The sequence below is a fragment of the Onychomys torridus genome, chromosome 8, assembly GCF_903995425.1.
Source record: "Onychomys torridus chromosome 8, mOncTor1.1, whole genome shotgun sequence".
Taxonomy (NCBI): domain Eukaryota; kingdom Metazoa; phylum Chordata; class Mammalia; order Rodentia; family Cricetidae; genus Onychomys; species Onychomys torridus.
Window position 1 is genome coordinate 19,059,140 of NC_050450.1, and position 26,933 is coordinate 19,086,072.

The 26,933-nt window shown below is 53.1% G+C and overlaps 2 protein-coding genes across 3 annotated transcripts; one reads left to right on the forward strand and one right to left on the reverse strand.

Moving 5' to 3' along the window:
* Positions 1–4,970: 4,970 nt before the first annotated feature.
* LOC118588350 (mesothelin-like protein) lies at positions 4,971–16,207 on the forward strand. Its single transcript, XM_036194612.1, has 15 exons — positions 4,971–5,013; positions 5,846–5,966; positions 7,250–7,370; positions 10,825–10,910; positions 11,057–11,183; positions 11,261–11,451; positions 11,810–11,900; positions 12,101–12,246; positions 12,696–12,879; positions 12,951–13,106; positions 13,190–13,317; positions 14,399–14,529; positions 14,662–14,756; positions 15,120–15,369; positions 15,993–16,207. The coding sequence occupies exons 1-15, from the start codon at positions 4,971–4,973 to the stop codon at positions 16,205–16,207; spliced, it is 2,085 nt and encodes a 694-aa protein (XP_036050505.1).
* A 752-nt stretch (positions 16,208–16,959) lies between these two features.
* Positions 16,960–22,714, reverse strand: LOC118590000 (mesothelin-like). 2 transcript variants are annotated; one of them, XM_036197780.1, is made up of 16 exons: positions 22,452–22,714; positions 22,142–22,185; positions 21,768–21,817; positions 21,358–21,478; positions 20,375–20,460; positions 20,046–20,175; positions 19,760–19,953; positions 19,440–19,530; positions 19,267–19,366; positions 18,832–19,010; positions 18,574–18,729; positions 18,351–18,493; positions 18,142–18,269; positions 17,768–17,862; positions 17,250–17,436; positions 16,960–17,179 (listed from the first exon to the last, which is right to left on the reverse strand). In XM_036197780.1, exons 1-16 carry the CDS (start codon positions 22,537–22,539, stop codon positions 17,091–17,093), a joined length of 1,881 nt encoding a protein of 626 aa, XP_036053673.1. In that variant the 5' UTR covers positions 22,540–22,714; the 3' UTR covers positions 16,960–17,090. The 2 variants fall into 2 exon arrangements, with proteins under 2 accessions (XP_036053673.1, XP_036053671.1); XM_036197778.1 differs by having other exon boundaries at positions 21,358–21,490; positions 22,452–22,539.
* Positions 22,715–26,933: the final 4,219 nt, after the last annotated feature.

Below are 26,933 nucleotides of genomic sequence, written 5' to 3' on the forward strand. Positions count from 1 at the left end.
ATTTGGAGGAGGGACATCACAAAGCCAACATTCCCTCTGAGGTCACGTGACTCCTGCTCAGTCCCTCCCCACAACAATATGTCTCCTGGACTTTCTGTGCCTCTGGGTTGGACTACAGCTGCCATGATAGGTCAGGCCAAAAGCTACTGCCCACTAGATCTTGGTAAAGACTACATGGAAGTCAGAGCCACGAGGCCCTGAGCTTCTGCTTCCGGTGCCTCAGTTTCCCAGTCTGCAAAAGGGGAGCTTGGAGTAGATTGGGAGGCTATGCCCACCCCCATTGAGCCCTTAATAGCCACTCACATGCTTCTTTGTCTTTCCATGGAGAGATACAGGTCTTTTCCTGTTTCCTTAGCCTCAGGATGTTCCTCACTCAGCACAGGCCTAGTCATAGTGGTGATCTGGAGGGATGTCTCTGCAGACCCAGGCACTGGGAGCTCACCTCTCTGGCAGCAAACTCCAAAGCCCCTGCCCTCAGTTCAACGGCTGTCATACCTGTCATCACCACACAGAGGCACTGCTGAGTCCCGTCACCAGTGTGTCTGCTCCTGGGCCCCTAGGCATGCACTCAGCAGCTTGTGACCTGTAGGGAGTGGGACTGGGCTAACCTCATACCTTTGTGGTTCTCAGGGTCCTTCCCTGCCAGACCTCACTCAGGTAGGGATATATCAAGACTTCCCAAAAGGCTTCTCTCAGGAAGTTCAGCACTGATAGGCACACACCAATGACCTTAGCATAGTGCCTGAATAAGGGGGCTGTCTTTGTACAGGAAAGCCATTGTCTCTGAGAATCCAGGCCAGCAGCTTCTGTAAGCCACAAAGGCAAATGAAGAGGAAATAAGGCTGGGGAAGCAGCTCAGCTTAGCATCCATAGACCCCTGGGTTCCAACCCCAGCAGTACATTCAAGCAAGCAAACAAACCAAAAAAACCTTCATGTGGTGGTGCACGGTGCACACCTATAATCCCAGCACTCGGGAGTTGGAAGCAAGAAGATCCTAAGTTCAAGGACATCCTCAGCTACATAATAAGTTGGAGGCCAGCCTGATATAAGAGACCCTGTTATAAAAAGTCATTTTGGGGAAGGAGCTGGAGAGGTGACTCTGGGTAATGTGTTGAACAAATGTGAAGACCTGAGCTTTGATCCCCAAAGCCCACATAAAGCCAGACATGGTGGCTCACAGTCCCAAGTTTCTACAGTGACATGGGAGGTGGGGACAGGAGACTCCTCAGAAGCTTATGGGCCAGCTTGCTGTATATACAACAGTGGACTGTAAGGGACTATCTCAAACAAGGTGGAAGAGGCAAGGACTAACCCTGACAAGGTTGTCTTCTGATCTCCACACACATGCACTCACATACATACATACATACACACATACACACACACACACACACACACGCACTCACACACACGCACTCACATACATACACACATACACACACACACACTCACACACAGAAAGAGAAAGAGATTATAAAGAACAAGAAGCAAATCCCCCATGGCAGATGTGGCGCTGCTGGAGCATGAAGAAAAGCCATGACTGATTCCATGGTCAGCACCCTCCAGGGCACAGGAGCTGCAGATGGGTCCCCACCGGGCTGATGCTCCTCTGCAGCCTCCATGACCCGGCCTACCTCCCAAAGGACAAACCAGTGGGATCAAAAGAATGCACGCTGCACAGGCTCTGCCAGACTTAACCTGAGTGCCAAGTGCCATGTGGTGTAGGTACACCAGTACACCAGCCACGAGTTGCCATTGTGCAGAGTAGGTGATGTCTCTGAACTATCACAAATGGCCTGGCCCAGAGTGGAAAGTTGAGGCCCTGGAGCAAGGAGATGGGAAGGTGGACAGACAGGCAGATGACAGGATAAGTTAGATCAGAAGTCATGGGCAAGGGCTTGCTCCAGAAAACTCTCCACAGCTGTATCTGCCTAGAAAATCCCAACCGACCCTCATGGTCTCCTAGGACTCTCCATACCTACCCACTTGGTCTAGCACCTGCTCCCATCCCAGGTGAGATATCCCCCGGCTGAGGCTGCAGAATCCCAGTGGGGTATCCACCTTTGCACATCTACCCTCATCCTGTGGCTGTGGGGTGGGCAGGGTTCAAAGGGTGGGCAGGGTTCAGATGATAGAGCAATTAGACAAGGTTTCCTGGAAGAGGGGCCTCCTAAGACAAGGCCAGCCTGGCCCGCACTCCAGGCTGGGTCAAGCAAAGTGTGAACAGGGTGCTGAAGGCCTTGCCCAGGACACTCTGGCCAGGGCACTTACAACATGCCCTACTCACTCAGCCTCTCTGGGTCCCCATTTTCTCATCTGAAGACCAGGATTTGAACTCTTCTCCCAAGGCTGTGGGAGGGTTCAGTTAGCCATAAACAGGAGGAAGGGGTAGGATGTGGCTTGTCAGCAAGGTGACTCTACTATATGATCATTTGTTGATCCTGGGCCTAGGACTGCCCTGGAGGCCAAGCCCACAGCAGAGCAGCCTCGGCCCAAGCTGGAATGTGGGAAGTCTCCTCCAGCCCACCTAGGCCCTGGAGGTAGGTGCAGACCCCCACCACATGACACCTCCTCTTGACAGGCATCTCAGTGTCCAGAGCAGCCTTTTAAGCCAAAGCCAGCATGTAATTCAGTGGTAGAGCACTTGCCTAGCATGCTAGATTCAACACAATACCAGGATACCAAATACAAACACAAAAACATCTCCTTAACCAAAACCTGTTCCCAGGTCAGCACTGGATTCAGAGTGCTGTTAGCAGTCTGTCCTTGACCTCAGATTAATGCTGGGGCTCAGGGTAGGCCTGTGCCTTCTCAAATCTATCCCCAGGACCTTGTCCCTCCAGAATGGGGGTCTCTGAGCTTCAGTGCCCCTCATTACCACCAATGTAGCTGCTGGAAACCAATATGTCAGCTACACTGGTCCAGATGGAGCCCAGGAGGCCTGTGAGACCCATCCTGACCCATCCCTCTCAACTAGCCAAGCCACCTGAGTTCCAACCTATCGGGGCCCCCACCTGGCAGGTCTTCTGGGACTCCTGAGGGGCCATGGTCTGCTGTTACTACAGTGCCAGCCTCACATGGACTGCAAAGCCAGCTTGCTGGTCACCTGATATTTTGAGTGAAGTGATTATGTAGCTCCAGACCCACACTTCCGCACCTCAAGGCCCAGGAGCCTTCCTGCCCTCCACAGCCCCTTCCAAAGTAAGAGCTTCAACTTGGTATGCCAGACTTTGTTGACTACCATGGGAGGCCTTACCCACTCTGAGGAGTGGATGGGGGCAGAGTGGGAGAGAGGTGAGGAGGCGGGAGAAGGGGAGGGAGGGGGGACTGGGGTTGGTATGTAAAATGGAAAAAATTTTAATAAATTAAAAAAAAAAAAAGAGCTTCAAGTAGGCCCATGGCCGGTGCCAGGAGCCAGGGATCAGCCTGGGACAGTCAGGACCTACACTTCAGCCCAGAGTCAGCTTCCCAGCAGGTAGGCTGGGAAATCCCCCTTGCAGACTTCCCTCTTACCCAGTCACTTCCGAGACTTGCCTGGTGGAGCCATCATCTTGGCACTGGTACCGATAATGATTGTGTCCCTGAGGTCTTGGCAGCAGTTTTCAGGCCCTAAGTAGATTCAGAGGCTGGAATTGGTGTCCAATATACGCCTCTCTGCATGCTCACTGTACTCCACAGCCCACACATCTACATGGCACTATGATTTAGCACCCAAAGAATGGCCATGCCCAGCCACCACCATACTTGTCTTGTGTGCCTAATGTCCTGTGTGAGGACAGCTTGAATAGGGAAGCTCTAGGGGTGCACAGAATGTGCAGAAGGAGAGACACCTCTGTGCACAGAGACGCAAACACACATGAAGTCAGGCTGCCACCCTTCACACCCTGAATAAGGCTGGGCCTCAAGGGGAGGGTGTGTGCTGGGTGCCTGCCAACCCTGAGCTCAGCCCAAGCTCAGCCTGAATTTCTCCTGGGGCTAAAGAGCAGGTGCTTGCTGTGCCGGGGCCCGAGAGGTTGATACAAGCATCACCTGGCACGGTCTAGTCTCCTCCCCACAGGCCTGCCTTGGCAGGTGTCACTGGCAGAGTGGATTGACTAGGCGGGGCAGTCCCATGCTGTCTACTGGGCCAGGCATGCAGATGAGCAGAAACCGTAGCAGCTCTACCTACATCAACCCTGCATCCTGGGGTTCAGCTGCAAGGATTGACAGAACCTGAGCCTGGACCACTGGCATCTGGAACACTTGATCTACTCTATCCTGTGGCCGTGTGGCCAGGAGTAGCCTCCTCCCTGGGCCCTGGACATCACCTCCATTACCAGAGACCACATTCCTGCTCAGGTAAGGTAGGACAGAAGAAACCAACCAGATCACAGTGTTGCAGGCTGCTAGGCATCTGATCCTGTTTTGCCCCCTTCACAGGGCACACACCTTCCTGTGTGCCTCTTGGGCTACACTGAGTCAGAAAGTCACAGGGGCCCAAAAATCATCATACTGTGTACGCACATAGGACTGGGGAAGTCAGTGGCTCAGGGCAGCCCAACAGCTCTGGCTGGGCCCCTTCTTGCCTTCTAGAATTCAGAGACAGCCGATGTCTGAGGTTTGGGCCACAAGGTGTGGGGGCACCTCTCCCCCACTGCCTGGGAGATTTGCTGTTTGTGAGAGCTGCTAATTGGAGACAATGCACCCGTGGGTCCCCGGGGCCCGACTTGCGATAAGAAAGGCCAGGTTCACTAGCTCCCCTCCCCTGCCACTCCCTGTCGTTGTGACGCTTGTTTGTGGGGTTGTTTTCCTTCCCAGACAAGGTCAGGCACCCTGGAAGATGCTGATGCTGGCTTTCTGTTTCTCTTTCTGTCCCTCTTTCCATCTGCCATGAAGCTAACCTGAGTCACTCCCTGCCTCATCTCCAGCTAGGCCTGGACCTACAACTCACAGCCTTCGGGCTTCCCTGCCCTGAGACGGTCCAGCCGGGATGATTAGGACTCTCCGACAGCCAGCCTTGGGCTCCAGAGTGGGTGAGAAAACACTTCTGTGCAGAAGGGGATGCCCTAGGCCCTTGGGTGGCTGTGGATCATATTGCTGCAGAGGTAGGGATTCTTCAGGTTCTAGCCACCCCCTCCACATGAACTCAAACTTGAGGATCTGCTGCAAGGGAAGGGAGGAGAGTGAGGTCCCCTGGACACAGGGCCAGGAAGTGTGCTCCAAAAAAGTGTTGGAAGTATAGTCCTACCAGCACAGGCCTGGGGGTGGGGGGGGAGTCCTAGTAAGGACCAGGCAGGGCTGTGACTGAAGGAGCCACCACTGGTCTAGGCAGCAGGACATAGACCAAGTCCTCTTTGGTAGTCCCAGCATAAACCAGGCCAGGCCCCAAGGAGGCAAGGAGGGGAGTGGTCCACAAAGGACATCAGCGTATAGCCGCCATCTTCCATAGGCCCCATCCTGCTGTGGAGGAGATTTTGCTGTGCCTCTGCTCTGAGCAACAAGAGAAGCGTCCCTGGAAACAAACCCCCTCCTCCTGGACTGGGAGACTCTTTCATGACCCCCCTACGGAAAGAAGGGGCTTTGAAGACTAGGGAGCCAATCCCCTGTTTCTGAGTTTTAGGGTCTCAGTGTTCAGATTATGAGTACACAGAACAACACTCAAGGAGGCACTTACACACATGCACACACCAGAAAATGTGTGCACACTTGTACCAGAAGACACACAGCATGTGCAGATCCAGGCTGTGCACACAGAAACTGGTATAGCTCCGCAAGCCTCTTCCAGGTCCTCCGTTTTAGGAGGAGCTGTGGCTGAGGAGGTCACAGGGAGCCCCCACTCATGCCCTCACTGCCGTTCTGTTGCAGGTACCCTGGCAAGTCCCGGTCTCGCCCTCCTTCTGTCCCTCACTGCCCACTGCTCCGGACCCCAGATGAAGGGCTTCCCCAAGGGAGGGCTGAACGCTAGTGAAGCCAACACATGGGTCAGGTGAGCAAAACCCAAGTCGAGCAAATGCTTTTGTGACGGGGCATGGAGAGGAGGAGTGAGTCCTCAGTTGGTGGTCCAGGGGAGGGACTGTGTCCAGAATCTGCACATAAGGTCCAGACAGGGCCACTGTTCACCAGCTCTGACCTAGGGGGCCTAGCCTGACTTCAGCACCACTTGCTGGCCTGCTTCCAGGGTCCAGTGTCAGTTAAATGCTGGCAAGTCCCTGGCCAGCCAAATATGTGGACATACTCACAAGAAGCTTTGGCGGACAATGGTGGCACATGCCCTTAATCCCAGCACTCGGGAGGCAGAGCCAGGTGGACCTCTCTGAGTTTGAGGCCAGCCTGGCTTACAGAGCGAGATCCAGGACAGGCACCAAAACTACACGGAGAAACCCTGTCTCAAACCCCCCCAAACCCCCAAAATAAGAAGAAGCCTCAACCATCAGAGACTTGCAACCTCAGCCAGTGTCCCCCAGGTCCCCTCCCACTTGGAGCTCTAGGTCATCACTCCTTACTTCTTGGGCCAGGCCCAGGGCCTTCAAGGCCATTACTATTCCCCAAATCATTTTAGCTTAGTTATTTCCTTCTGTCCTGGGCTCTCCAGCCTTTCACAACAGGGTTTCTCTGTGTGGCTTTGGAGCTTGTCCTGGAACTCACTCTGTAGCCCAGGCTGGCCTCAAACTCACAGAGATCCACCTGCTTCTGCCTACTGAGTGCTGGGATTAAAGGCGTGCGCCACCACCACCTGGCTTTCCCCAATTCTTGGAGTGATGATCATCAATGGACCAGTTAGTTAATGTGATGATTCGTCAGGCAGGCCCAGGATCCCAAGTAGATCTAGCCAAGCCTGAGTTAGTATCGGAGACACCCTCCCACCTGATAGGTAGACTTTATGTCACACCCTGAGAAGATGGCCTCACCCATGGTCACCCAGCATGTGACCCCATATTCTTCAGCAGCTTTCAGAACTAGTCCAAGCCTGAGCTCAAAGTCAGCTGAGCCTGAGCCCCAGAAGTGATGGCAAGGACCTATATTAAAGCCCCATCCAGCTGACAGCCTGGCTGTAGGAAGGTCCTCTAGGATGGATGGAAGGAAAGGAAAAGAAGAAGAAGGAAAGGAGAGAAAGGGATAGGAAGGGAAGGGAAGGAGAATAATCTTACCCTGCCTCTTACTCCCTCCACGGTGGAGGAAGCTGAGTGATCAAGTCCCCCTTGCAATAGCCAAAGCCTTCCTTCCTGGGTCTTCCCCTTTGGATCCAGCAATGCCCCTCCTTCTACACAGGGACAACACCTCCCTCCTGCAGAACTTTTGGTGCTTGCCAGCCAGCCAGCTACCCCGGGAAGAGCTCTCCACTTTAATCAGAAGCCTGGCTTCGCAGAGGGTCCCGCTCAAAGCCTGGCAGGTGAGTGCTTCCCGGGTAGAGAGAGCACAGGGGTTGTGGGCTCCCTAGGACACTAGAGCGTATACAGGTAGAGGGGCAGCCATGTAAGGACTTGGGGGTTGGCACACAGCTCCCCTGAAGCAGAGGGCTGTCTCCAAGTCATCCTGCCAACCTCAAAACCACCTAGAATGTAACTTTTTGTTGTTGCTGTGTTTTAATGATTTATTTAAAATTATTTTATATGCATTGGTGTGAAGGTGTCGGATTCCCTGGAATTAGAGTTACAGACAGTTATGAGCAGTCAAGTGGGTGCTGGGAATTGAACCTGGGTCCTCTGGAACAGCAGGCAGTGCTCTTAACCACTGAGCCATCTTTCTAGCCCCTAGAATGTGACTTTTTGGTGGCCCCACTGTGACAAGAAGTCTTGCCCTTCTGAGGCGACTCTTCCCCTATAAGGTGATCTGCATGAACACCCACATTGGGTAGTTCTAGCATGTTCCAGCAAGTCTGTCTACGGGGTGCTTCTGCCTTGACTTGAAATAGTTGAGGGTTTGTCTACTGCCTCAGGCCCCTCCCTAGCTTCATCTAGGACGTGGTGCCTCCTCGGGGTGGTCCAGCCCCAGGACTCATGAGGGAGAATCTTGAACCCCATTGGCCTCTCTCCCAACTGGGGCTGCAGGAGCCTGTTGAGCCCACTTGGCTCTACATCTGACCAACATCACCTGTCCGTGTTAACAGAAGGAAAGAGACACTGTGGCATGGGCCTTTAACCTCAGCACTTGAGGGGCTTTGGCAGGGGGACTAAGTTAGAGGTTAGTCTAAACTGTGTAGAAAGTGCCTCTATTTTTTGTTGTTGTTTTGTTTTTCAAGACAAGGTTTCTCTGTGTAACTTTGGAGCCTGTCCTGGAACATGCTCTTGTAGACCAGGCTGGCCTCAAACTCACAGAGATCCTCCTGCCTCTGTCTCCTGAGTGCTGGGATTAAGGTATGTGCCATTACCACCTGGCTCATCTATTTTTCTTTTCAACATAACCCTTAACAAGTGTGCACCTAACCTCAAAGTGTCCAGATACACAAACTGAGAGAACTGATGAGAAACAGGTGAATCCGTTGTGATAGTCAGTGGTGTTCACTGCCTGTTAGGACAGGACACGTGCAGCAGCCAGAATCAAAACCACGAAGACTTCATTTAGCATCTCAGGTCTGTGGACCTGATATGTGTGGACAACAACAGAATACATGCTTCTTACCAAGACAGATGCAGCACTGGATCTAAGATCCACCTTCCCCAAACTTACAGTGTCGATAGCATCCGGTACCTGTTCTCGGAGCACAATGAACTTGAACAAGAAATCAGGTACAGAAAGGTAGATGGAAGACTTTCAAATACTTGGAAACTGAGCAACACACTCTTTAGAAAAAAAAAGATTTTATATATATTGCTGTTTTGCTGTGTGTATGTGCACCACATGCGAACCTAGTGCCCAAAGAGGTCAGAACAGGGTGTCAGATGCTCCGGAACTAAAGTCATGGATATTTGTGAGCCATCATGTGGGTTCTGGGAATTGAACCCAGGACCTCTGGAAGAGCACCCAGCTCTTAACTACTGAACCATCTCTTCAGCCCATGAGCACACTTTTAAATAATATCTGGACCAAATAACTCTCAAGATTTTTTTCTTATAGTCTCATGTATCCAGTCTGGTTTTGAACTCACTGTGTAGCCAAGGATGGATGACCTTAACTCTTTTTCTTTTAAAGTGTAATATATATGGGTGTTTTGTCTGCACATATATCTGTGTACCATGTATGTGTGAAGTACCCGAGGGAGCCAGGAGATGGCGTGGGATCACCTGGAACTGGAGTTGCAGACAGTTGTTAGCCACCATGTAAGCACTGTGAACCCCATTCAAGTTCTCTGCAAGGAGCAGCAAGTACTCCCAACCACTTACCCACCTCGCCAGCCCTCAGCCCTGAACTTCAGCTCTTGATCTTCCTGCCTCTGCCTTCCAAGTGCTTGGATTACAGGTGTTCACTACCACATGTGGCATCAAGACTATTGTCAAAAACATTGTGAGCTAAATGAGAATAAAGATAGAGCCGCCATGTTGGTACATACTGTCACCCAGCACTCCGGAGACACCTGAGCTATGGAGTGAGGCCCTGTCTAGAAAAAAAAGGAAATTTATCAAAACCTATGGGGTACAATGAGAACAGTGGCTGGCTACAGCTTTGAATGTGTGTGTTAGAAAAGAGAAAGGTGTGGGTTTCTTGCAGAATTTGCCGCTGAGTCTGACAACCTGAGTTTGAGCCCAGAAGCCAGATGATGAAAAGAGAGAACTGTTTCCCTGCAAATTGTACCCTGACCTCCACATGCACTCCACAGTGTGTATGCAACCCCACCACCACCACCACAATAAAGAAAAAATGTAATGTTAAAAGAAAATATCTGAACTCAATGGTGTAGTTTCCTATCAGGAAACCAGAGGAAGAAACCTAAAAGAAGAGATGGAAAGATGACCGCTGCGGGAGGAATGAATGGATTTGGAAGGAAGTGCCACAAGCCACTCACTCTGTGAAAAGGCGAAGAGCCCTAGTCTGGCCATGGGAGAGCAGGGAGACACAAACCGCTGATAGTGACCCAAGCGAGGGCCGTTTGTTGCACTTTCCTTGAAAATAAAGGGATTGGAAAGAAATGTCTGTCTGTGCCCACGGGTGTGACAACTTGGATGAAATGAACCAGTTCCCTGAAAGGCAGAATCCGTCAACGTCCACACAGGGACATGGAGACAAGTCTTCAGAACAGGCATGATGTTGTATACCAGTCATCTTGGTACTCAAGAGAGTCTTGAGTTCACGGTCAGACAGGCTACACAGTGAAACCCCTATGAAGGGAGGGAGGGAAGAAAGGATGGACGGAAGGAAGGAAGGGAGGACGGATAGATGGACGAAAGGAAGAAAGAGAATCAACAGTCTCTAGGCAAAACTGACCTACGTTTAATATCCGTGGGGCCGTCATCTTAGATGGGCATTGTAACGTGAACACAGTTGAGTGACTACAGAGCTGATTTGAACATCTCTGGATTTTTTTTTTTTTTTTTTTTTTTTTGAGATGGGCCTCTACATAGTCTTGGTTGCCCTGGATCTCACTCTATAGACTATGCTGGCTTCCAACTCGCAGAGATCCACCTGCCTCTGCATCCAGAATGCTGGGATTAAAAGTGTGCGCCTGTCTTGCCTCTGGCTTTTAACTGCACTCTGTCCATTTGCCTCTCTCGGGACTACCTGTCTCAGGCCCCGTTCCTCCATCTGCATTCTCATCTCTGCTACTGCAGGTTTTTCCTCACACGTTATCTCCCGTTCCTTCTTAAAGTGTGCCTTCTGCTGAGCGGGGCGGGGGGCTGAGCGGTGTCCCACCAGGCCCAGTCCACGCTGGACAGACGGTGACCTGCTCTCCAACCTCTGCCCCTGCTCAGCTCAGCTGCTTGGCCAACCTCGCTGCACGGCAAGGCCTCCAGGACGACTTCCAGTTCCACCCGCCCAACCTCCTACTTTTCTACAAGTGAGTGTCCCTGCTGTGGTCTCCCCATCATTTCGGGGCCTGCCAGTTGTGGTTGGGCTACCTCCTCTGGTCTTGGGCCACCCTGGAGACACTGGGAAGGCTGGTGGGAGGCCCAGAATTGCCTCCCTGACATCCCTCCACTTCAGTCTGAACCAGGTGAGGGATGCCAACTGCCGGGCCTTCATTCACCATGCTGCCCAAGGGGACACAGAACTGCTGGCCAACTTGCCCAACCAGAGAATTGCCCTACAGCACACAGCCTTGGCCTGTCTGGTAGGTGCCTCAAGTGAGGACAGGATTGGGCAGTGAGGCAAGGTCATCTGTTTAGCATTGACCTTCTGTCCCTGCAGGGGAAACCCCACCTACAGCTCAGTGCCTCAGACCTGGGGCTTCTCGGGGTCCTGGTATGCGACATGGAGGCACCCCAAATCGTGGCTGCAGACCCTCATGTGCTGAAGAACCTGCTTCGATGCCCAAAGCTAACTGTCATGCAGACTACTGCCCTCAACACCCTGCTGGCCAGTGGGAAGACACAAATTGGGTGGGTGGAAGGTTCCAGGGATCAGGGGGTGGGGGGACCAGGGAGGCTAGAGGGGTTTCCTTCCTTGAGATAAGAGGGGAGGGAGCTTGAGGTTTGAACCCAGGATGGCAGTGAGGCCTTCCTAGTCTTTGCTATTTGAATTCTGGCCCTCACCCCTGCCCCACTCTGACATTGCAGGTTGAGGCATGGAGGTACAGGGTTAAGGGTGCTTCCCACCACCTGGGGTTCACAGCAGGACAAATCCCCAAATCTATGGGCACTGGCCAGGAGTTAGGAGCCTATGAATATTCTTCCAGCTTGCTTTAGGGAATGGGGTGGCATGTTAGACTCCGACACAGCACCCTTTCCCATGCACCAGGCCTCCTGGCTCCTGGAACCTGGAGGGACTGCAAGCCCTGGGATCTCTGGCCACCTACATCAGCCCCCACCTGTGGGAGAAGGTGCAGGAGGTAGGAAGGTACTTGGAGTGGGGTTGGCTGTGGGCACCACCAGTCCATCCAGGACTATGAGTGCCACACAGCCACTCTGAGCCCTGAGTGGTGGGGCTGGGTGCCCCTATCACAATCACAGCATCCATGGCCGGTGGGCAGAGGAAGGGACTAGGCTGGCCCTTCCTATGACTGGGAATGGACACACTTGGCCCTGCCAGGCTGTGGGCTTGGACTTCTTCCGTAGCGTGGTGGCTGCTTACCGGGCAGGTCAGCTGAGCAGGCGTGATGCCAGGCGCTTCGTCACCAACTTCCTGGAGTCCAAGGCCGACTCAGTGTCTTCGAGGCTCAAGCGGCGCACAGGTCAGTGTGATCAGGGTATACTAGGGACACTATGCCTCCCTCGGTCTGGCCTCCTAATTTTGGCCTAGTCTAGGCCAAGCTCTTGGCTAGACACCAAGAATGATGAGCAAGTCAAGGAGGTCTGGTTAAATCAGAAGTAGAGAGGGCTGGGCGTGGAAGTGCTTAAGGGGCCAAGCCAGGAGGGTCTCCCCACCCCCCCCAGAACTGAGGATCAAACCCAGGGCCTTGTGCTTGCTAGGCAAGTGCTTTACCACTAAGCTAAATCCCCAACCTCGGAGCCAGGAGGGTCTTAAGTTTGAGGCCAGCTTAGGATACATAGCAAGACTCTGTCCCCCAAAAACAAACAAACAAAAAAAAAGTGGAGGCCAGGGTCAAAGAAGGGTCCCAAAGGCAGCAAGTTGTCAGCCCAGGCCTTCACCTGCCAGCCTGCTCATCAGCACACCCTGCAGGGAGCTCCTGTGTCCGTGGCAACATCACAGCAGCCACCCTGCACGATGACCTCTTCCTGGTGCACTACGACTGTACCCAGCTGGAGTCCTGTCTGGGCACACGAGTGCTCAGGGCCAACCTGGACCCCTTACTACAACACCCCCTGCCCGCAGAGTGCCAGCGTGTTGTCAAAGCCAAGCTCGCTCAGGTGTGTGGATGGTCAGTCTGGGGTGGCGGCTAGAGGGCTCAGCTACAACTGAAACTGCCCACCTGCCTCAGATCTACCCACATGGCATCCCCGAGGACCAACTGCGCCTCATTACCTCGCTGGTCTACCTCTACTCCCTCGCTGAAATAAGCCAGTGGAACATCACATCTGGAGACACAGTGATGGTCCTGCTGGCCTCAGATGCAGCTCTGGAGAACCAGACAGAGGTGAGGATGGTGAGGGCTGGCAATGGGGCTGAAGCTGGCTGGTCTGGTTTGCCCAGACCCACTAACCCTGGCCCTGCCTCTAGGCAGTTCTACAGAAGTTCTTGGACCATAACGGCAAGGTTACTGGTGCCCTTCTGGTGGCCATTGGGGGCTCCCGTCTCTGCTGGATGAGCCTCAAGCAGATCCAGATCATCCAGCCCTCAGAGTTCCGGTGAGCCTCCCTGTCAACCACCTTCCCAGCAAGAGGCATAGGGGAAACTGAGGCTGGGGAGAGGCGGTGGAATGGTCCATGCCAGGCCATCAGAGGCATGTTGGACTACCACGTGAAGATGTCACAAACAGCAAGGGACACAGCTCAACCAGTAAAGTGCTTCCAACACAAGCACAGGGAGGGACCTGAGTTTAGCTCTCCAGCACACAGCATAAAAAGCTGGCACTAACAGCCACACCTGGAATGCCAACATGGGGAAAGAGAGACAGGAGGAGCCCTGGGCTTGCTGGTCAGCCAGTCTAGCTGACAAAATGATGAATCCCAGGCCAGTGTCCCAAAAGATTGATATTGAGGAAGACACCTGGAGTCAGCCTCTGGCCTACACACACACACACACACACACACACACACACACACACACACACACACAAATATGCACACAAAGAGGATTAGCAAGACAGTTCAGAGGGTGATGGAGTTTGCCACCAAGTCTCACAACCCAGGTTAGATCGACCTGAGCCCCACACGGTTGAAGGCAAGGACTGACTTCTTCAAGCTCTCCTCTGACCTCCACACACATGCTGTGATGCCCCCACACATGTGCGCACACACATAAGTAAGATTTTAAAAAATGATAAAAATATAAAAGGAAGAAAAGGAAGTATCACAAGCTGAGTGACTCGAAATGAGAACTATCTCCAGGACTTCTAGTGGCCAGAAGTGCAGAGTCTGAATGTCCGCGGGGCCCGGTCCCTCAGAACCTCACAGGAAGGCCCTTTCTTGCTCTTCCCCGTGTGTCTGTATTCAAAAACCCTGCTTGTCATAGGACGTAAGGAAGTTAGGCTAACCTCACCCAGTGGAACTTCATCTTCTACTCTGGTTTCATCTGCCAAGAGTTTCTTATTTCCAAATAAAGGCACTTTCTGAGGTACCAGATGGGTTTAATTTGGGGGGTGGTGGTGGTAATACTCTCACCTAGTACAGGGAGCAAGAAGAAATCTGTGTTTCAAGGGGTAGAGGCTACGCTCAGTGGTCCAGGTCAAGGGGCTTCCAGTCTACTCATCTGCCTCATCCTACTCAGGCTGGCTGGGGCTCCAGACATCTCTCCCTGCCCTCAGAGTCGGAAGGATGTGCTCTTCGCCAAGGCTCATGAGGTCTTTAGGAACACCAGTACTGTGGGAGAATACTACTACTTAATACGCCCCTACCTCGGTGAGCCCTGCACTGTGGCATCTCTCCCTTAAGTCCTCCGCCTCTCCTCAACACACCCCTACCTTTGCCATGTGTGCCACCCCACATACACAAGTCCTCTGCCTCTCTGTCCCTCACCACTGTTCTCTCTAGGTGGTGCTCCCTTGGAGGAACTTCAATACCTGGCCCAGGCCAACATCTCTATGGACATTGATACGTTCACCAACCTCAACCCCTTCATGTTGAAGGTGGGCCCAGGGGATACCTCTGTTTTGTTTTGTTGAGATGTGGTCTCACTCTGTAGCCCAGGCTGGCCTGGAACTCACAATCATCCTGCCTCAGAGTCTTGAGTGCTGGGGTTTGTGACATACACCACAATGCCTGGCTCGAAGTCTGCCTCTGAAGTAGGCAGACAGGGTGGGGGTGGCCTCAGGTCTCAGACCCATATGTTCCAAAGCCTGAGGAGTTCAGGGGGCATGTGACCTCTGTGCCTCGCAGTCCTTGTCCTGCTCAGTCCTAGGAGCAGCACTCACCTTGCTGGGTCCTTGAGTAAAGAAGGCAGCCCCATGGATCCTCACACCTCCCTCCAAAACCCCTGGCTTCGTTTACAGAACCTGAGTGTGGACAATGTGAGAAGTCTGCTGGGCCAGAATGTGGGGGACCTGCAGAAGGCCCGCAACCATCCAAATGTCGTCCTGTGGATGCACAACCACAACATGTCAGACCTGTCTGGGATGGGCCTGGACACCAGCCCCACCCTGGCCTATGTGACCAACAGTCCCCCCAACACTGCCTACCCCCCATCCGATTTGATCCATACCTTGAATCTGCCTGGGAATGATGGTGTTGCCCCCGCCTCAGGTATGGTCCACACCCCTTGTTCCCATCCTTAGCAGACCTCTGGCTGCCCCTGCCTTTTATTTGCCTCCTGAGGGGGCTACCATGAGTCACAGGTCATTGCCTGATGAGCCATCTACAAGTGATACAATTACCTCCTCCTCCAAAACCCATTCAATGAGAGTCAAGCCTGGTGGCCCAGGGCCAGCTCAGGAAACCAAGACAGCAGGATGACTGCAGGTTCAAGACCTTCCTGAGCTTCAGAGAAAGTTTAAGGCTAGCCTGGGAAACGTGTGTGTGTGTGTGTGTGTGTGTGTGTGTGTGTGTGTGTGTGTGTGTGCGCATATTATATACATACACATATTTATGGGGGCGAGGAGAGCTGGGAATGCAGCTCAGTGGAAAGAACTTGCCTGGCCAAGTACAAAGACCCAGGTTCAATCCCCAACATCACAGAAACAAAACAAATGCCCCCCAAAAAAACCAAACCACAAAAAGGGATGAGGCTGAGCCCAGAAGAGCAGCTACGAGCAGGGTCCTCACTGACCCTCCTAGCTGTCACCATCACAAAGGGAAGGATAACAGAAGGGACTCTGGGGGTGTCTTCTAATCAGGATTAATGGGTCCCTTCCTTGTTCCACCTGCAGGAAGCCCTCCAGTTCATCTGGGGTACCTGTCACTCGCTGTGGCTCTGCCTTCCAGCCTCTTGTGGCTGTACTGTGTCCAGCTACTTGTGGCTGATACACCTTCAGGACCAATAGGCGCTGCTCACAGGACACTAGAACCTTGGACACTGCCAATGGTTCTGACCCAGGGCAGTCAGACCCCTGAACATCAGCTACAGAAGCAACGGAGCTGCTAGACGGAACAAGACACCCATCTAGGCTGAAGTACATATCCCAGGCCCCAGGGGACCTGCTGTGTTCCCCATCCTAGGAGACTGGCTCTGGCACACACCTCAGCTCCCAGGACCTGGGCCTGTAAGGAGATAGGACCTGCCCAGCCACAAGAGCAGGTTGACAGGAGGAGCCAGGATCCAGACCTTCTGGCCTATTCCAGGACAAGTGGAACTTGGTGCCATTTCAATGTTACTGCCTTCACTGGTGGATTTGAATAAAGCACAAAGTACAGCCTGTGTCTCTGCTAGGGCCTTGTTGGGGACAGAATCCTTCTGGCAGGGCCCAGACTGTGGTGGCCTCCCACATCCCTCAGCTGGGGTCTCAGGATTTCCACTACCTTGGAGATGGCACCAATCCTATCAGGAAGGCCTTAAATAGCTACCACCTGCCTGGGGGTCCACTTTTCATCCCTCTTTTTTTTTAATATTTATTTTATTTTATGTACATTGGTGTTTTGCCTGCATGTGTGTCTGTGTGAGGTTGTCAAATCCCGGGAGTTGGAGTTATAGACAGTTGTGAGTTGCCATATGGGTCCTGGGAATTGAACTGGGGTCCTCTAGAAGAGCAGCCAGTGCTCTTAATTGCTAAGCCGTCTCTCCAGCCCCCATCCTTCTTTCTAAGAGAGTGGAAGGGATGAACACAGGGAGCTGTATTTATGTGATTCCGTGATCACAAGAAGCTTCAGAGTCATTCTCTTGACTGCTCTTAGGATATCTCAAGGAGGCAATGCTACTGTTTATTGAGTTCAAGAGTCCTCAAACCTTGACAATAACCCCTGGGACCTGCTCCTGGTCAAGATGGGGCTCCACAGTAGGGCTGGAGCCAGGAGCCTTAGGAGTGGTAGTCTCAGCTCGGTATTAAAGCTGGGAGCAGAGCTGGAATGCACGCAAGTACAAATCTTGGTCCAAGGAGTGGGGCTCCACTGGAAAACGCCTCTGCAAGGAAAGGAGGTCATTCAGACTCCTGACTCCATCCCCCACTCTGCCCCTGGGCAGCCCAGCTCACCTCGGACATTGAGGTCCAGGACCAGGTAGCCATTGGGGATGCCACCCTGAAGCCCCAAACCCAGCCTGTCCAGCTCTTCCTGCTGTTGCCGAAAGAGCCAGTCTCGGACCGGGCTTTTATCCTCCTCGGTCTTCAGGCCCACAATGTGTGGCCCTAGAAGTTTCTGGACCTCAGGCACAGTCAGCTCCTGCCAGAGCATGAGGTAACCATCAGGGTCTCTAGGCCCCCATGATACCTCAACCCCTATGTACAAGGGGCCCCTTGTGAGGCCACACCTCTTCCAGCAGATCCTGTCCAAACTCCTCCCTCATAAGGACCACGCCCTGCTCATGAGGTCCTGCTTCTTATCCCTCCTAACTCTCTAAACACTAGGCCCTCCTCCTGAGGCTCTACCCCACAAAAGGCCCTCCATCCCGTGTAAGGACCCCCAACCACCCACAAGCCTTTCTCAGGAGGCCTGGCCACTTTCTATAGTGCCTCTCTTGAGCCCTCCCTCATGAGTTCCCATCTCCACTTACCAGCAGGACATCCATCTGCAGCTTTTTGAAAGTGGCTAAGTCCATGCTCACATTCTGCTGGCTGAGAGCCCTCAGGTCCTCCACAGAGGCCCCACCTGCAGGTATCGAGGCAGTATGAAAACTCGCAGCACCGTCCTTGAGAGAGCACACTCAGTTTCTCAGAGATTGTCTTCTCCCTAATGCCCAGGCCCTTCTATGCTCAACAACCATCTGGACCACTGGGGTTAGAAGGGGTGGGAGAGCCAAAGTCATCAGTGTCAGATCCCATATACGCCTAGGAAGCCCTGGGGGGGGGCAGGGAGGGGCTAGGACTTGGATGTAAGTGTGGGGTCTGCAGTGCCCCACTGTACCCACCCGTGTGTGCCTTGACTCACCCAGGAATGTCCTGATGTTCTCAAAGTATTCCTGCCCACTCACGTTCTGGAAAGCCAAGCATGCCTTTCCATAGAGGATATCCAGATGCCTCTGGCTGCACTTGCTCAGGTCGTGGGGTTTAACCAGCCTGGGGAACATTGTGGGACATGGCAGTGATTAGGAAGCTCTGAGTATCCATTCAGCCCTGCAGAGCACACCAGAAACTCACCACATGACACTGGAGGGTATCGAGTGCAGATTCTGGGGGCTGACGTCACACAGGTAGGTTACAGGGATGCCATCCAGAGCTTCTACTATGTCCTGGTCCAGGCTGCCTCCTCCCCGAAGATAGCAGGCAACCAGAGCAATCACCTGTGGACAGAAGCCGCTAAGGCGCCTTGGGGCAGGGAAAGATGCATTCCCCTGTCCATGTTCTCTGGGGTAGATGTTACCTGATCATCCATCTTTTGTCCTTTGGTGTCTTTGAGGAGAGTTTTCACTGTCTCTGGTGAGGTCACATTCCACTGGCGGATGTCCTCAGGGCTGATGTATCGGAAGAAGTGACCCAGCTGCTGGATCAGGGACTCAGGATAGCCTTGTGGGTAGGTCTATGGAAGAAGGGACCATGAGGGCCAGAACACCTCCTGGGGTCAATTGGAAAGCAGTCCTGAGCCCAGCAGACAGATAGAAGCCCATTATGAGTTAGTTACCTTGTCCAGTTTGTGCTTGAAGATGTTGAGCTGCTCATAGGTAAAGGGAATCTCATTCACAAGGTCCATCTGGGTGGCCAGCATGACGCCATCCACACAGGCCTCTAGCTCCCAATTCAGGTAGAAGATGAGGTTTTCATCCACTTTTTGGGGCTCCCGCCCTGGAGGGCAGGCTTTCTCTGGAGGGGCAGGCAAGAGTCAGAGGCAGTTTGCTCTTCTCGACTCTCCCTTCTCCCACACCTACCATGACACATGACCTCAGTTTACCCACTGACAAAATGGTGCAATTCTATTCACCCTGTGAAGTTATGAATGACCAAGCTGAGGAGGCAGGAAGAGCCACTGGTTGAAGCAAATGAAACTCTACAATGCTAGATCCCTGTCCCTAGTGTCCTGTCTCAGGTCGCTACTCAACAGACATGGCTCTGGACTCACTCTCTGTGTCCCGCCTGAATCTTGGGAGCATGGCAGTCAGCTTAGGCCCCAGCCAGGAGGGGCCCCGGGAGATGTGTTGCAACCATTCAGCTATGACATCCTGAGGATTAAGCATAGTAGTTGAGCCTCAAAGCCCAGGAGCTTCAATGACAAGCCAGGTAGCATGATCTTACCTTGGGGATGCTATGGACGATGGACTCATCCAACACTGACAGCAGGCCCTGCAGAGCGTCCAGAGTGGAGACTGACCACTTTAATGGGGGGCTGTCCAGAAACAGGGGCCCAGCTCAGGGACTCAGAAGGTGGCCCCAGACAGAGATCAGGAGACAGAAACTGGGTCAGACAGTGTCTCTGCTGACAGATCAAGGAGTGCAGCCTCCTAGGGAACAAGACCTGACAGGATCCAGCAGGGGATATGCAGCCCTAGGAAACCCATTGTGGTGATGGATATCCTCACACATATCTGCCCATATGCTAAGCCATTCCTACTCACCCATACGGGGATCGTCCACTTCTCAGAGCTTCCCTGACTGCCTCTTCCTGGCCCTGGTCCAGGGGTCCTCGGCAGCCCGCCAGCCAGGGAAGAAGGACTTCCGAAGATTTGGTCACAAATTTCCCAGGCAGGTCACAGACCAGGCCTCCGAGAGCCTGAACATCTGCCTCGCTCACTTGAAAGTTATGCATGCCCTGCACACACAGCCGGCCTCAGTACCTTAGGGAAACCACCGAGCCCACTCCATGCTTTGTCTCTGCCTCTAGCAGATGGCAGCATTCCATACCTGGCATTCCAGAGCTGCAGGCAGCAGCCTCTGGCGCTCCAGAGATCTCTGTGGGAGCAAATCTACATTGGCTTTAGAGATGAGGGAGAAGAAGTGGGCACAGGCCTGTTGCCCCGGAAACATGGCTGGGCTACGGAGAGGGGATATGTGGATTACTGTGTATGTAAACACACACACACACACACACACACACACACACACACACACACACACACACTCCATTGCCTGCCTCCCTGGCAAAGCCACCCAGAGACTATAAATTGTTGTCCAGGGCAAGGTGAGGGTTGAGGATATGGGAAGTGAGACCAAGTCCCCAACTTGAGACCTACTTAAGGAAGAGCAGCAGGTCCAGTGGGAGAGCATCCAGTTCCTCATTGGTGAGGTACTTAGGAAGGCGACGAGCCAGACAGCGCAGCTGCCAGGAGACCGGGACATGAAGCTCAGAATGTTCTCAGCCACAGCCTTCAAGGATGGCCTGGGGCAGCCCAGTTCTATTCCACCCTACAGGCCACACACTGTACCCTGACTCTGTTCACACAGCCTGTGGCATGAACATCCCACTGCCTAGAGAGCCAGGGACAGGCTTGCCTTGGTCTTGAATCCATATAGACTAGCCAGACCGACCTTCCTCTCCCCCATCCTGAGTCATGCCACCATTGACCATGTTTTGAGGACAGAGAAAGATGAGGGAGGTAAGGTCTCCAACAGAAGGACAGCAAGGTCATCTCAGATTTGAGAAAGGGTAGCAGCCCCTCCCTGGGGGGGCAGAGGAGGGGGGAAGGCATTCAGACACCCAGAGGTCTTCAGCCTAGTAGAGACACACCCAGTGGTCAACTTAGGCGGCAAGAGGAGTGGGGGACGTTTACCCACCAACCCCACAGCTCCCCAGAGTTTTCTTGAGCATCAGGAAATATTAGATAGAAGGATTTATAGTGCGGAGATAAACAGATAGAAAATAAAGGAGAGCCTCGAGAGGGCCTGGAACCTATTCCAACAGCCCGACTGGCTCTGCCCCAGGGTATTTATAGAGATGCCAAGGGGTGGAGCAAAAGACCTCCTCACCCAGCACAGCCAAGTGCAGACCATTCCAGATACCTGCACTCAGGCCCGTGGCCCCAATCATCCTCTATGCGGACCTGCTGGGTAAAGGAACCTGAAAACGGGCTCCCACAGAGGAGCTCTGAGAGGAGCCAGTGAGCCAAGATGAGATCCTGAGTTGAAGGGGGGCGGTGGTATCATAGAAACTAGTCACCAACTTCCCAGCCATGGTGCGTCTCCCTCACCCCACCGAAAGACCATGTTGGGGACCGACCTGATTCACTTGGAGGGTGATGTTCTTCCGCCTCACAGCCATAGCCAGCTCCTGGGCGCGCTTGATGCTCAGGCCAGATATGTCACCACAAGTGAGGTCAAGAAAGAGGCCGGCAGGGAGACTGTGGACAGGGCTGGGAGTCTGCACCCAACTCTGTCCCTCTTGAAGTGCTTCCCTGCCCAGAGGCCCCTCCCTTCAGGACCCTGGAGGCCCTCCCTGAGACAAGAAACAGCCTGGAGGGCACAGAGCAGGATCCTTCCCCCAGCCCTGAGCCAGCCAGGTGGGGAGGGAGGTAGGTAGAGAGATCAGACAAGACACAGAGGACATTGAGCTATGAAAATTTGGGAACCTGGCACCTGCTTATTCAGCCCACAAGGCCTCCTGAGCCCCCCAAAAGCTGCTGAACCCACCTGGCAAAGTCAGGGGTGCTGGTCAGTTCAGCACGGAGGAGTGCAGCCTCCTAGGGGACAAGGCATGGCTGACATTTCCCCAAGCACATAGGCGCTTCCTCGACTCTTTCGAGGTCCAGGTACTACCTGAGTCTGGCTACTTCGGGGGGCCTGTGACTTAACTCCCAAGGGTCTCTCTGCTTCCCAACTCAGCTCCTTTCAGGGCCCAGCTGTAGCCAAGAGTCTGCTACTCTCTAGGCTTAGCAGCCCTTTGACCAACAGCCACCTTTGAAAACTGGTACTCAGAGATGTATGTATCCATGTGTAGAGTAGAGACAACGTAGCCCACAGCCCCAAGACTAGAAAATCCTTCTGGGTCCTCCAGGGCACCTCACCTGGCCCATCTTTGTAGCCTGGACCTGCAAAAGTGGCATCCACCCTGTGGGCAGAGGGTACACAGCTAGAGGCGAGGCCAGGGCAAAACTGGGCTCTCTGATCCCAGCCCTCTGCACACCCCCACGGGGTGGAGAAAGAGAGAGTTAAGGCCCCTGCACCCCACTAAGTCATACAGCCTGTACTCCCAGCCCCTAATCCTCCTGGAACTCAGGCCACCTAGCAATGGCCCAAGGAGAAAGTCTGGGGCAGGTAGAGCCTTTTCCTGGGCTCCCTTACCTCTCTAGGGTGATTAGTGCACCCCATACTCACCGAGACTAAGGAGAAACAGTAGAAGGCATCGGCAGCAGATGGGGCTCCCACAGGACCCTAGCAGGAGTCGAACTGTTGGCGAGGCCATGGTCTGTGGATAACAATGGCTCTGAGGTTCCCAACTGTTCCAACCTTCACCCCACACCACTGTTTGGGGACAATGAGGGGCCTCTGGGCCTGGGAAAGCACCTGTCCAGCCTCCTACTGTCTATCTAGTGTCCAACCACCTGCAATAGTGTCTATCAGGCAGGCTCTCCACACTGACCGCTTGCCAGGCCCGCCCCTAGGAAAACCAGCCCTCTCATAGGGAGGGGCACTGTGTCTGAGTCAGCTGGGCACCTTGACTATGGTCCAGTGGGCAGCTGAGCCCATCCTCTATCCCCACAGAGCAGGGAAGAACTGTAAGATTATTACCAGGAGGCAAGGCTGTCTCCCACTCAGGATGTCACTGGTGTCCCCATTTGTATTGGGGGACTGAGCGGTTCAGGCTGGGAGTTATGTTGAGCCACCCTTTCCCTGGGGCATAGGGCTGGAGGTATCTGTGATTTGCACAAATACAGGGCCCCATCAGACAGACAGTGCTGTAGGGGAAGGCAATGTCTCTCCCATATCAGTCCCTTAGGGTTTCATGCTTCTCCGAACGCTTTCCAAGTCCTGACATGGTTAGGACAGCAGATGGATAAGTGGGCACCAGAGGATCCACATGCCTCCTCTGGGGTGAGGTTCAGGGCCCCTGTGGACAGGTGAGTGGGAGCTGTTCCTTGGAGAAGTGTCTTCCTGGACATGTGTGGGGCTGGATCCTAGCCAACTTTGCCTCATGCTCCCATGTTTGTTACCTGGCCAGCCCAGCAGTAGGGAATGTCTAAGGCACCCCAGGTCTCACAGGTCGGAGGCTCCTGTAGCTAAGATGTTCCAGAGCAGGTAGAACACTCTATGGACCAGAAGATGATGTGTAGAGTGGGTGAGCTCTGACAAGAAACATGTCTCAGTGCCCCCCCTCAACCCAGGAGATGATGCAGCTTACAGCCTAGCCCTATGTGAGTCAGGGCCTGCCTATCATTCCTAGTAGAGACTCCTTAAGAGCCTAGGCTCTGCAGGCAGCTGTGGGCCCTGGAATCTGCATCTTTCACACCCACATCCTAAGAGGGACAGATGGGGGCTACTGTCCTACAGTCACATAGGATCTCAGTGTGAAACAGAAATACCCACAATTGTTCCACTGGCATTGTGTTATGGGGTCCCAAGGATGGGGGAACACAGGAGAGCCATTTAGATGCATCCTACCCCTCACCATCCACAATCAGCATCAACAGCATCCATTGTTCATTTATCCCACACACATCTGCTGAGCACCAACTGTATGCGAGGCCTTGCTCAGATCCTGTCCAGGACTCTAAGATGGGACCTACCCATGGAAAAAGCTGACCCTGGCTTTCCCTTGTTGCCAGGCAACATCACTCCTTATTCCCCAGGTGGCTCTGAGCAGCTCCCAGAATGGAGTATGAGATGAAGTGGCTGAGTCTATGGCAAGGCAGTGACCATCCTCCCTCCAACTCCCTCCCGCTAGGCAGGTGAGGGGTCGAAGGACAACCTGCCCAGCTATCTCCACAGCCCCCTGTACAGCCTCCCTCCCTCCTGCCCAGTCCAGGTCTATCCCTGAATGAAAGGAAATGAAGTCAGACCACATTCCTTGCAAAGGTCAGACTTAGGTGAGGGTGGGTGAGACCAAAAACCAGAGGTGGGTCTTCAACACAGGGCTGCCTGGCTCTGCCTAAAACAGAGATGTTCTGAGGCCAGCTGGGGCTGCACAGCATGTCAGGGGCAGAAGGCCACCCCCTCCTTGTGCAGCAGGGAAGGACACCCATGGTGGGCGAGGTTGTCTGGCCCCTCTCCTGAGAGTTCCCAGAACCTGGGATGTTCCTGTCCTGACCCTTGTCCAGCTGGGCCGGAGAGGCCAAGTGGCATTGATGCAGCTGAAGGTTCACCCTACCCACAATGCACTTTGGATATGTGTAGCTCCTGACCTCTGAGTTAGCATAGGCTTCCCCCTCACTGTGACCACCTTAAAGCCATTGTGAGCCCCTTAAGGGTCCCTGCTATGAGAGCCCACAGCTGAACTGGAGTTCCCATCCCAGGTAACCAGCAGCAGGCTGCTTAATGGGAAATGGACCAGGAGTCACTCACAGGAGACTTGTTCATACTGGTAGGCATCCCCATGACCCTTGTGTGTGTGGCCTGCATGCTGCCTGACCCTCCTCACTCTGGAGCTCCATGACTGCCACACCCCTGGCAGGAAAAAAATCTGGCTGGGGGCAGTTTTGGTTCTTACCACAAATATACAGTCAATACAGCCCCATTGTAGGCCCAAGACTTCCAGGTCCTAGCAGGGAGGGAAAGTAGGAAGAGCCACCCTTTATCAGGTCTCCAAAGGCTGGAATGGAGTTAGGCAGAGTGTGCTGTGGTGTGCTGGGGCCACAGGGTGTGGGCCAGTCTACATTCCTGGCAAATGCCAATGGTCTGTGTACATAGAGAGGGAAAGGCAGCTGACCAGGAGGGAGATGGCTGAGCCTTATCTCTGCTTACAGCTCGGTTTGCCTGAGTGTGGAGTCCAAGCACCCACCACAGCCCCCAGGCTCCTAGGGTCCCCAGTGGTTGGCCTACCCATGGTAACACTAATGGGCTGGTCTCCTCTGACTTAGTTCCTCATCTAGGATGTAAGTGTGGACAGATTGTGCAACCTCTCTGGCTGTCCGGAACAAATGAGTCTTGGCACAGGCATCTGGGAGAGAAGCTTCTCATGCCCTGGGAATGTGTGGGTGCAGATCCTGTATAGAGCTACAACAGCCTTGGGCCAGGCCTGAATTACATGGGGAAAGAGGGTTACTCTCAGCCTTCACCTTCGGGGGACAGCCAGGTTTGGGCTTTCTTCTTACTGCCCCATTTTCAGGGGTATGGGGGCCAACACTGAGAAAGCACATGCCAGAGCTTCAGGGCAAGACAGAGTATGGCCTCCGAGTATGGCTCATCTCTAGGAGCAGGGAGATAAAAACAGCCAGGCCATAGCTCCTTTCAGATGCTTCCAGATTCAAGCCATGCTCTGGACATCATGGTGGCCAAGCAGTAGGCAGGTGAGAGGCTTTGACACCCAGACCCAGTGCAGGGTCAGACCCACTAGATCCATGGAGCTGAGATGACTAGACTCAACATGCCTGGTGGGCATCCAGAGGCAGAGCCACCATGCATGCCACAGTGTCCTTCTCAGCCTTCAGTCCCCACTTAGCGGAGGGACCTCAAAACTAAAAGACCCCCTTCAACTCTTCCTATGCCAATCCCAGCATGGAGTCTGTGCCCACTTTTAATACCTACACAAAGAATTAGACTGTAGCCCACTGGTACAGCATGCTCACAGGAGGCCCTGGATTCCCCAGCGCGCGCATGCGTGCGTACACACACACACACACACACACACACACACACACACACACAAACTTAGGTACAAAAACCTGTTGGCAGAAGTGAGTTTACACAGCTCCCACCTCTGACCTTTTTCCAGGAGTGGTTTTCTATTCTACGCACTTGGACCCAACCCTAATCTGCCCAGAATTCAACAAGACTGCCAGGAAGAAGAGTCAGCTTACAAAATCAACAGAGATGTAACAACTAAAAAATGCCAGACCAAGTATGTGTCATAAGGTGAGAAATAATGTCCATACCTTTTACTGGTAAAATTCAAAATATAGTATAAGTTTTATTGGCTGTCTTATTGTTTTGTTTTAATTTTTCTAAAATTACAGTCATATTTGAGAGTCAGTTCTCTCCTTCTACCGTGTGGGCCCCTGGGATCAAACTCAGCTTGCCAGTCATCAAACTTTTCCCTGCTGAGCTACCTTGCTGACGCTTGTTTTTTGAGACAGGGTCTAACACAGCCCTGACTGGCCTGGAACTCACTCTGTAGACCAGGCTGGCCTCATACTCAGAGATTCACCTGCCTCTGCCTCCCAAGTGCTGGGACTAAAGGTGTGCTCAGTCACACTTGGCTCCTTGTTTTTATTGTTTTTATTTTTTGAGACAGAACCTCAAATAACATAGACTGGCCTCAAGTTTAAGGAATAGCCAAAGATGACCTTGAACTTCTGATTCTCCTGCCTCCACCTCTTAAGTGCTGGGATTACAAGTATTCTCTGGTGTCAAAAGGTGTTGCTTAGATCAAAGAGATGATGCCTTGGGTAAGGGTATCTGTCACCAAACCTGGTAACTAGAGTTTAACCCCCAGGATCACATGGAGGAAAAATAGACCCTGATTCCACAAGGTTACATGCACGTGCTGGCACACATATGCACAGTAAATAGATAAATGTAATAATAATAAAGAGGAGGTTATTGTTTCTTGCCATCAAAATTTATTACAAATGTCCCATTTGTTCTTACTGATCTATGATGGGAGTTTACATGCTTCATCACTTGACTGCATCTCTCCCCGGT

Coding starts and splice junctions, on each gene's coding strand:
- LOC118590000 (XM_036197778.1), bottom strand. CDS start 22,539: ATGGCCTCGCCAACAGTTCGACTCCTGCTAGGGTCCTGTGGGAGCCCC. Junction 21,818..22,141: donor AGGCTACAAAGATGGGCCAG/GTGAGGTGCCCT, acceptor CTTGTCCCCTAG/GAGGCTGCACTCCTCCGTGC. Junction 17,180..17,249: donor CCTGGACCTCAATGTCCGAG/GTGAGCTGGGCT, acceptor CTTTCCTTGCAG/AGGCGTTTTCCAGTGGAGCC.
- LOC118588350 (XM_036194612.1), top strand. CDS start 4,971: ATGATTAGGACTCTCCGACAGCCAGCCTTGGGCTCCAGAGTGG. Junction 11,452..11,809: donor AGTGGGAAGACACAAATTGG/GTGGGTGGAAGG, acceptor CCCATGCACCAG/GCCTCCTGGCTCCTGGAACC. Junction 14,757..15,119: donor TCAACCCCTTCATGTTGAAG/GTGGGCCCAGGG, acceptor CTTCGTTTACAG/AACCTGAGTGTGGACAATGT.